An 11,331-nucleotide genomic window follows, 5' to 3' on the forward strand; every position below is an offset into this window, starting at 1 on the left:
CAGAAAATGCATTTGACAAAATTTAGTGCCTATTCTTAACAACAGCACTTAGAAGACAAGAAATAGAAGGGAATTTATTCAACATGATAAAGGTCATATATGAAAAACCCAAAGCTAACATCATACTCAATAGTGAAAGACTGAAAGCCTTCCCCCTAAGATCAGGAACAAGACAAGGATGCCTACTTGCTTTCACTACTGTTATTCAACATTGTACTGGAAGTTCTGGCCAGAACAATTAGGCAAGAAAAATAAATAAAAAAGGAAGAAAGGAAGAAGTAAAACTATCTCTATTTATAGAGCACATGATCCTATATATAGAAAATCCCAAAGAATCCACAGAGAGCAACTGGAAGTAATAAACAAATTCAGCAACGTTGCAGGGTACAGGATCAACATGTAGTAAATCAGTTCTGTTTCTATACACCAGCAATGGAAATTCTGAAAAGGAAATCAAGAAAGCTATTCTATTTACAATAGTATCACAAAGAATAAAATATTTAGGAATAAATTTAACCAGGGATGCAAAAGAGTTGTACACTGAACGCTGTAAAACATTGCCGAAAGAAATTAAAGAAGACATAAATAAATGGAAAGGCATCCTGGGTTTATGGAGTAGAAGACTTAATATTGTTAAGACGTCAATACAACCAAGGCAATTTACAGATTCATCATGTTCCGATCAAAATTCTGAGAGCCTTTCTTGCAGAATTGGAAAACCCAGTCATCAAATTCACATGGAATGATAAGGGCCCCAATAACCAAAACCAACTTGAGAAAGCAGAACGAAGTTGGAGGATGCACATTTCCTATTTCGAAGCTTACTACAAAGCTACAGTGATTAAAACAGTATTTTGCTGCAATAAGGATAGACATATATAGACATATATGTAGACCAATGGAACACAATTGAGAGTACAGAAATAAACATACACAGCTGTGGTCAGTTGATTGCATGGAAATCCACATGTGAAAGGATGAAATTGGACACTTACCCACACCATATTCAAAAATTAACTCAAAATGAACCAAACACCTTAAAAGCCTAAAACTCTTATAAGAAAACATAAGGGTAAATTTTCAGGCCCTTGGATTTGTTAATTGATTCTTAGATATAATGCCAAAGCATGATCCAAAGAAAAAATAGATAAATTGGACTTCATTAAAATTTCAAACTTTAGTGCATCAAAGGGCATTTTCAAGAAAGTAAAAAGACAACCTACAGAATGGGAAAAAATATTTGGAAACCATATATCTAATGAGGGTTTAATATCCAGAATTATATAAAGAACTGCTACAAGTTAACAACAAAAAGCTAAACAATCTAATAAAAATGAGCAAAGGACTTTGTGGTAGTTTGAAGGAGTCCAGAAAAGACCATGTTCTTTTAATCCATTCCTGTGGGTGCAGACCTATTGTGGGTAGGACCTTTTGATTTCAATTGAGATGTGACCGACCCCATTTAAGGTGAGTCTTGATCCTCCTTACTGGAGTCCTTTATAAGAGGATAAAGAACACACAGAAAAAGCCCAGAGAGCTCAGAGAAGCCCAAAAGAAGCTGAGAGACACGTTGACAGACGCTGAGAGATGAAGCCGCTGAAGCCAGAAGCTGGAAGCATTTAAACCTGGGAGAGAAGGATCAGCAGACATCGCCATGTGCCTTGCCAGGTAGGAGGAGCCCCAGATGCTGGCAGCTTGATCTTGAGAGTGCAGGTATCATCCTGTTGATGCCTTGAGTTGGATATTTTTACCATCTAAGAACTGTAAATTGTAAATTAATGAAACCCCATTGTTAAAAGCCAACTCATTTCTGATATATTATGTTTTGGCAGCTTTAGCAAACTGAAACAGACTTGAATAGACATGTCTCCCAAGAAGATATGCAAATTGCCAATAAGCACAGGAAAAGGTGATCAATATCATTAGCTATTAGGGAAATGTAAATAAAAACCATAGTAAGGTACCACCTTATACCCACTAGAATGGCTATTATTAAAAAAAAATGGAAAATAATAAGTGCTGCCAAGGATGAGGAGAAATAGGAACCTTCGTACATTGTTGGTAGGAATGTGAAATGGTGCAGCTGCTGTGGTAAACAGTTTGGTGGTTCCTCAAAAAGTAAAACGTAGAACTACCATATGACCCATCAGTCCTACTTCTAGGTATATACCCAAAAGAATTGAAAGGAGGGACTCTAATAGATATTTGTACGCTAGTGTTCACAGCAGCATTCGTTATCCAAAGTAGCCAAACGATTCAAGCAACCCAAATGCCCATAAGCAAAATGTGGTATATACATATGATGGAGTATTATTCAGCCTTGAAAAGAATAGTTCTGATACCTGCCACTACATGGATGAATCTTGAAACATGGTGAGTGAAGTAAGTCAGACAAAAGGGACAGATAATGTATGATTGCACTTTACATGAAATAATTATAATATGAAAATATATGGAGACAGAGGTAAAGTACAGGCTACCAGGGGTGGGAGAGAGTGGGAATGAGGAGTTAATGCATAATGGGTTCAGGGTTTCTGTTTGGCATGGTGGGAAAGTTCTGGTAATAGATGATGGTGAGAATAGTATAGTGCAACATTGTGAGTGTGATTAATTCCATTGAAATGTATGCTCGAGTGTGGTTGAGACGGGAAAATTTATGTTGTCTATATGTTAAAAAAAGAGCAACTAAAGAGACAATAACAATTAAATGCAATATGTGATTCTGTACTGGAACCAATAATGGAGGAGAAAAAGCCCAAATGGATGTTACTGGGACATATGAAAAAAATGAGACTATAGACTGTAAGTTTTTTAATTTCTTGAACTTCATAACTGTACTTAACGGTAGTTACATAAGTGAATATCTTTGTTCTCAGGAACTGTACATGGAAATATTAAGCATTCAAAGAACATGATGTATATAACCTACTCTCAGTGTTTATAAAGTAGATAAATAGGTAGATAAATGGGTGAGTGGATGGTTGGATAGATAGATGGATATATGATAGATTGATCTGGCAAATGTGGCAAAAAATTACAAGTTGGTGGATCTGGGTATCTGGGTGGGGGACATGTTGGAGTTCTCTGTATGGGTTTTGTATTATTTTTGCACCTGTCCTGTAAGCTTGAAATTATTTCAAAATAAAATTTTAAGAATGGGAGGGAAAGGGAAATGCATATCAATGAGATACTACTTCACATCCACTGTAATGACTATTATAAAACAAAAAAAACCACACAAAAAAACAGAAAATAACAAATGTTGCCAAGAGACAATGTAACCCTCCTGTGTTGCTGGTAGGAATGTAAAATGGTGCAGCCTCTGTGGAAGACAGTTCGATGGTTCCTTAAAAAGTTAAAACATAAGACATGTTAGTTTTGCATTAGAAATTATTTATGTTAACTGTGCATTAAAGATGAAATCAGCATCCAACTAGATCTTGTGCCAAAATCTACGTTTGAATGTAGGCTGACCGAACGTTTTGTAAAAGTTCAGCTTTCACAAAATTTATATGGGACTTTTTAAAGTATTTTATAAGATCTCATTAGATGTTTTCTGTTACAGTAGTATGAAATCCATTTATCCTTTACTTCAAGAGAATGTTTTGACCGATGCAGGTATCCAGAATTAGTGTTGATTCTGACATTCAATGTAAATCAATTATACAATATTGTCTGATGAGAAATGTAAATTGTAATTGATTAGTATCTTTATTCATATTTTGAGATAAATTGTCAACTTTATACTGTGTCTTTTCTTTGGAGGTCAGATGATCAGTTAATTTATTTAATGATCAAATAAGTGGAGTTTCACACTCCCCTTCAACCTCACACATTGCCTGCCAAAGTTGCTTATAAGTGTTGGAAAGTAACGGACCGACCCACATTACCTTCAGGAGGTATTCTACATTTTATTTTTAGTTTAAGAATAAAGAATTAAATTTTAACTGAAATCTTTTCAATATATTATTACAACCAACTACCCTGTGAGTTCAAATCTGGCATTTTTCCTAATTTTGAATATGTTGCTTTCTTCATGTTTTTACCCCACCTTTCTTACTGATGTTTGTTTGAGGACACTTCTAGTAATTAGCAGATCCTTTTACAAGAGATATTCTTCATATTTTGAATTGTCAATTATTAATCCCTTAAAGTCTGGAATATTAATATAAATGTAATCTATTAGAAAACTAAGATTAAATGTGTAAAAAAAAGTTAAAACACAGATTTCATATGACCTGGTAATTCCATTCCTAGGTATATACCCTAAAGAATGGAAAGCAGGGATTCAAACAGATATTTGCACACCAATGCTCATAACGACATTATTCACAATAGCCAGAAGGTGGGAACAACACAAGTGTCCATCGACAGATGAATGGATAAACAAAATGAGTTACATACAGACACAGACACACACACACGCATCCCCTTAACCCCTATGCACACAGAGGAATATTATTCAACCATTTAAAAAATAATGAAGTTCTGATACATGCTACAATATGGATGAACCTTGAAACATTACGCTAAGTGAAATAAGCCAGACGCAAAAGGACAAATGCTGTATTATTGCACTTACAGGAAATATCTAGAATAAGCAAATTCATAGAGACAGAAAATAGGTTAGAGGTTGGGAAAAGGGGAAAAATAGGAAGTGACTGCTCAGTGAGTATAGGGTTTGAGTGACTAAAAAAGTTTTGATAATAGATGGTGGTAAGGGTAGCACAATATTGTAAATGTAATTAATGCCACTAAATTATACATATGAAAATGGTTAAAATGGCAAATTTCATAGTATTTGTATGTTATCACAATTTTAAAAATAAATTAAAAAATAACTTATGTGGTGTATATGAATCAGAGAAGTTGACAAGCAAGCAAGAACAATTGAGAACATGAGTTGTCCAATGTTTTATGCCATGTTTTACCATCTGAAACCCTTTAAACAGAGTTCTGTAAGCAGTAATTCTTCTAGCTCTCTAGTTGCATGTTTGTACTTGCTGTCCCTGCTTTTCTTTCTTTGTAAGTTAGACTCATTGTGGTTGTGGGTATTTTTAGCTTAACTAGACATACCAGAAACCATCTGGTCTCTTGGCAGTGGAAATTTTAAACCAGTTGCCTTTCAGACAATATTGCTTTTTCCTTATTAAGAGTCCATTATATGTTTGGATAGAGAGAGCTTCCCTAAATGTATTTTGTCCACTCTGAGGCAGATCACAGTAGAATGTTAGATCAGTGTGCTGTGGTAGAGAAAGCACAAGCCTTAGACTTATAGATATATAGGTCTAAATATTGGCTTTAGCCATTTGACTTTGGAAAGATCTCTTACCTTAGTTCTCTGTAAAGTGGGGATGATGATAACTGTTTCACAGAGTTTCTACGTGGATTATATGAAATACAATATATTTAAGGCACCTGGCACAAAGGCTGACAAATTCCTAATAAATGTTAATTTTTCCCTTTTCTTAAGGGAGAGAGGCATTTCTGTTCATTAAAAAATTTTTATCAGAAATTTATTGAATATATCCATTATGTACCAGTGTATTAAGGCATGGGGATGTGCTAATGGATGTGCACAAAGTAGGGAGGAGTAATCACTTCCATTTTTTAGTCAAGATAATATTTGAGCTCTTTCAAACCTAGGAACACTAGTTCACTGCTCTGGAAGGTTCTCAGCATTTTGAAGCCTGTTAGCCTGGCCAAATATTATAATAATAGTGATAGTAATATCCGTGTACTATATTTATGGTTTATGCAATATTTTCTCATTACTGATAATAGTGACTCTCAGTGTTAGAATTTATTCCTCATATCCCTAGAAGTAAATTCTGGGTTCTTAGCAGCAGTGCCATGGTACTAAAACCCCTTTCTTGCCCTATAGTTCAAATATATATCATTGTATCTTAAGAGATAACTTTCCGGAGCTTCCATGATTGATAATGACATTACTGTGTGTATTACTTAGGGTTCTCTAGGAAGCAGAACCAACAGGAGATATCTGTAAATATGAGATTTTGTAAGAGTGCCTCATGTAACTGTGGGGATGCATGAATCCAAATTCTGTAGGGCAGGCAGTGAGCTGGCAACCCTGAGAAAGGTCTTTGATGAACTCCCCAGGAGAGGCTGGCTAGCTGAAAAAGAAGTAAGAGTTCTCTCTTCTGTAAAAGTCTTCAACTGAATTCAGTTCAGCTGACTGAATTCTCTCATTGCAGAAGACATGCCCTTTGTTGATGCAGTCAGCTACAGATGCAGTCAATTGACTGATGATTTAATAAACCAGTCATCTGGTTTATTAACCAGCCACAAATGTCCTTACAGTAATGGTTAGGCCAGTGCTTGCTTAACAGACGCCTGGGCACCATCACCTGGCCAAGATGACACATGAACCTAACCATCACACTGTGTCAGGAGAGTTATGCATTCTGACTCCACATGGAGAGAGAGAACATGGAAGCTTGTATTTGAGACCCTCCCATATCTTGCCCTATGCGTCTCTATTTTTGGCAGCTTCTTACTTTTTATCTTTTTATTATAATAAAAACTATAATCCACAGCATAACTATTTGTGTGCTGGAAGAAATGACTTCATTGTCGACAGAATCTGCAGAAAAAACCGCCTAGTATGTCATCTTAGAAAATATTGTCAGCTGTTACATCCTTGGAGGTGAAAAGTTTATAAAGTTCAATCAAGTCAGAGTTATGAGAGCATGAGATGCTGTTGTTCTCCCACAGCCAGTAGGACTCCGAAATGAAAGCCAAGCTGTAAGCCATAGAATCACTTTTTCACCAAATAAAGTAAAACAGTTGATTTCCTCACTGATCATCCTGTTAATGAGTGTTGAACCAGATGTGATCTATGCAGAACATGACAACAGAAAACCTGATCTCCCAGTTCTTTGCTGAAGAGTCTTAATTCAAGAGGCAACTTCTTTCAGTAGTCAAGTGGTCTAAATCACTGCCAGGTTTTCAAAAGTTACATATTGATGACTATGATAACTCTCATCTATTATTCTTAGATGAACTTATTGGTGTTTGGACTAGGATGGAGATGGTATAAACATGTCAGTGGACAGATGCTGTATTTTGCACCTGATCTAATACCAAATGAACAGCGGATATAAGAGTCAGCATTCTATTCATTATGCCTTAACGTGTGGCAAATTCCAGGAGTTTGTCAAGCTTCAAGTTACCCAAGAACAGTTCTTCTGTATAAAAGTATTGCTACTTCTTAATACAGTTTCTTTGAAAGGACTAAGAAGTCAAAACAGTTTGAAGAGATGAGACTAAACTACATTTGGGAGTTTATCAGGGCAATTGGTTTGAGGCAAAAAGGAGTTATCTCTAGCTTATAGCATTTCTATCAACTTGCAAAAACTTCTTGGTAACTTCCATGATCTGTCATACAGCTTCATCTCTACTGCCTGAATATATATATCCAGTCCTGAGCATTGAATTTCCAGAGATGATGTATGAGTTATTGCTAATGCAATTACCCAAGATTATGGCAGGGGTAATCACTTTTTCATAAAAAGTGATTGTCATTCTTTTAAAATTAAATTTTGTGGAATGCCTTTATGTTTTTGTTTTGATCAAGATTATGAGGTCTCAAGTCTTTACACTATTCTGTTCAAAGCCTTACATTTATAATGTATCATACTGTGTAAGTTTGAGATAATATTGAGGTTCTAATTACTTTCCTTTATAATACATAATTTCTCAAGTGTTTTTGAGTACCCAAACTTCAAGAGTTTACGAGATTAAAAACATGCTAAAATTGATTGTTAAAGTAAACTTAATCTTACCCATTTTATTTCATACCATTTGGTGAAGATTTTTAACTTTTACATCCAACAAATCTACAACTTTAGAGAAAAAAAATCTTAAATGTAATTATAAAAAGATTATTTTTGTTACTTCTAGGTAGCTCCCTGTGTCTCCTTGAACGTATTTCCAAAAAATGAACCTTAAAAAAAAAGAGAGAGATACTTTGCCTGGTGATGTCAGATAAAATGTTGAGGAGAACTCTAAAATACTGTCCCTCTTCAAAAACAGTGAATAAATTGGCAGAAACCATCAGAATAAACTTTTATTGGAGCTCTGGAATTAATCAAAAGTTTACAGCAAATGTGAATGCTTAATCAAGAAAAAAAAAAAAAAACACCTGAATCTTGACTTTTAAGGAAATCTCTGTCAAATCACTAACCACTAAGCTGATAGAACAGAAATTTCAGTGGCTAAACACAACAAAGAATTCAGACTTTACAAAAGTTGTTTGGAAAAGTTACTAAACAAAGAAACAACAGCAGCTACAACAAGTGGCAACCAGAAACCCTGGGAAGGGGAGAGTATCTGATTTCCAGAGTTGCCACATGGTAATATTCAGAGTGTCCAGTTTTCAAAAAAAAGCATTAGGGATGCAAAGAAGCTATAACATATGCCATATACAAAGGGATAAAAGAAATGAATAGAAACTGGAGGAAGCAGTTGAGCATATTTAAGTCAGTTGATTTAAAATCTTTTGACCTCTAATGGAATGGAGTTTATTTCCTTCCAAGGCAGCTATCAGGAAACTGCTTTTTTTATTGAAAATTATGAAGTTCTTATTGTTCTGGTTTGCTAATGCTGCCATTGTGCAAAATACCAGAAATGGACTTTTATAAAGGGGGTTTATTTGGTTACAAGTTTACAGTCCTAAGATCATAAAAGTGTCCAAACTAAGGCATCAACAACCTCTTGTTGATAACATCACTGAAAAACAGCCAATGGCTTTCAGAACACCTGTCAGCTGGAAAGGCACGTGACTGGCATCTGCTGTTCCTTTGCTCTCAGGTTGCATTTCAAAATGGTGTTCTCCAAAATGTCTCTGGGCTTGTCTCTCTTAGCCTCTTTAGCTCCTGTGCATCTAAGTGTTGGGGTCCTCTCTTAGCTTCTCCAGAGCAAACTCTGGGCTAGCACCTCCAAACATCTCCAATCATCAGCACCCAAGCATCTCTTCAAAAGCCTCTCTCAGCTGCTCACCAAAATTTCCCTCTCAGCTGCTCTCCCCCCCTTCTGTCTGTGAGCACTCTTATGGGACTCCAGTGATTTAATTAAGACCCACCCTGAATGGGTGGGGTCAAATCTCCACAGAAACATTCAATCAAGAGGTCACACCGTAATCAAAAAGATTAATAACTCTGCCCCCCACAAGACTACATTAACAAATATGACTTCAGGGGAACATAATACATTCAATAATATATTGATCAGAAAATGTTATCAGAAAATATGTTCATCAGAAAAACTTCTCTAAGTGACTACTTGTTTCTCTAATGGGATTAAGCCAAACAAGTAATATATTTGAAAACAGTAATGCTGTCTCTTAGCTCTATATCCTTGCCCATACCTAAAGTATATATTATTCACCAAGGCATTTTAATCTGCCATCCAGTTTACTTCTGAGTGACTGTAATACTGACAGTTTGTGTGAGTTTTGGTACTGCAAATGAATTTCAGTGTTGTCCTAGGTTAAATAACAAATCAAGTTGACTTCTAAGCAGCCCACTCCATTGGGTGATGTTTTCCTACCCATTCCAAAATACCTTTCTCACTAGACAATACTGCTCTCACATAATTCGTTTGGGTTAAGCGTTGAATTTTCTTGGTAAAGTGTGGGCATGTAATGCAGGTTGGCCACCACTTTCTCACATTGATACTATAGCATAAATTGGTTCATCAGATTGGCCAGCCATCTAGCAAGGCTATGTGGCCATGAGACATAGCATGAGAGAATTTGAATAAGAGGAATATAACACAAAAATGCTGTAAATACAATACGTAATTGTGGGTGTCTATATATGTATGGAGAGGAGAGAGACCCTGGGAATGTATCTTACCTCCTTGATAAGTTTCCTCTGAGCTAATCCTGGCATAGTAAAATTTTAAAACAAATCTTTTACTACAAAACAGTAAATATGAGGCATTCTGTTCCAAAGCTAAATAGAATTATTTGAGGAAGTCATTTCTGTTTGGGATCATCTGCATAGCTACATGTGTATCTTGACTTCTGGTAAATTATAATTTATCCTTCAAAATGCATATGATACAGGAAACCTTTTCTAACCCTGCTCTTACATCATCCTAGGTAGTTAAGAATTCCCTTTTTTATGCTATTTTTGCATCTTATGCATAAGTGTGTCTTTTCACTGTGTTGTATTGAATTGCTTATTTGTCTGCCCCACTGTACTCTGATTCCTTGAAGACCTAGACTATATCTTATTTTTCTTTGTATTCCCATGACCAGATCTTGTCCATCAGTGCGTGGCACATAGAAAATGTATGATGAATGCTTGTTGAGTAGAACTGTGGTACAGGTAAAGTATCGATAGCAAACATTTGTAAAAGTGTTATTCTCTACCAGATGTGTACTAGGTAAGAGTTAGGAGTGGGAAACAAAGGTGAATAACAAGTTAATCAAAAATTCCTACTATGGGGTAGGTGACTATCATCTGCACATAATTCTTACACAGTGAGTTTAATGTTGCCTGTAGGTGCTGTGGGGTTTGATTTGAGTTGCAAAGTCATAATGTACTGCGTAAGACAAAAGTCATGTGCTCTTGAAATCTCTTAAATCACCAGAACACAAGCCTTTGGAAGGTTAAAAATAATGAATTAAGGAAGGGACTACATTTAATTTTAAATCCCTACATAGAAATCTAGTACACTTCAATACTTAAATAATTGTTTCATGGCTGACTTAGATAATGCGAGGACAGGTTTGGGCCTAACCAAAGGAAACATTTGTTGCTTATAAAGGTGATCTAACACTGTGTCCATCCTATTAAGGGAGGTGAAGTTGCCCTACATCACTCAGTGTAGGCAAAATAGCCATTGAGCAGGGTCTGGTTTGGGAACAAAGTCTTGAACCAAAATGTCCTCTCTGGAGAACTCTTTATTTTGACAGGGTTTGTTCTCAGAATGTATTGTGTTAATAAATTAACTCATTTTTTGTTGTAGCTGCTGAAGGGAATTCTCTTTTTTGGTGGGTTACTTAGAATGTGCAAAGAGTGAATTTTCATCCTTTTTCCTTAACCCTAGCATATAGACTGATTTTGACTGTTTGTTTTTTTTATTTATCTTTTATAGAAACTTAAACCCCAAGATAGAGAGGAGTCAGAGTTGCAATGACACTGCTCAGGACAGAACAAAGAGCCGACTCAGAGCAACTCCATCCAGCAAAGCCAAGGTATACCTCAGCAGAGGCTTCTGGGGCTCTCAGGTCCCGTACCCCAGCCTCCTCTGCATGTGGCAGTGAAGGGAAACTATTCCAGATGAGAGGTAGACTGGTCC

At 36.0% G+C, this 11,331-nt stretch overlaps 1 protein-coding gene and 1 pseudogene across 1 annotated transcript in view; both read left to right on the forward strand.

The window, feature by feature from the left end:
* Positions 1–11,331, forward strand: part of RNF169 (ring finger protein 169) — a 139,075-nt gene that overhangs the window by 120,752 nt on the left and 6,992 nt on the right. The window contains exon 5 of the mRNA XM_037840659.1: positions 11,128–11,227. Coding sequence (XP_037696587.1) covers positions 11,128–11,227 — 100 coding nt within the window. The remainder of the gene's footprint in view (positions 1–11,127; positions 11,228–11,331) is intronic.
* On the forward strand, positions 6,289–7,538 carry LOC119537996 (annotated as a pseudogene).

This window comes from Choloepus didactylus, chromosome 6, assembly GCF_015220235.1.
Source record: "Choloepus didactylus isolate mChoDid1 chromosome 6, mChoDid1.pri, whole genome shotgun sequence".
Taxonomy (NCBI): domain Eukaryota; kingdom Metazoa; phylum Chordata; class Mammalia; order Pilosa; family Megalonychidae; genus Choloepus; species Choloepus didactylus.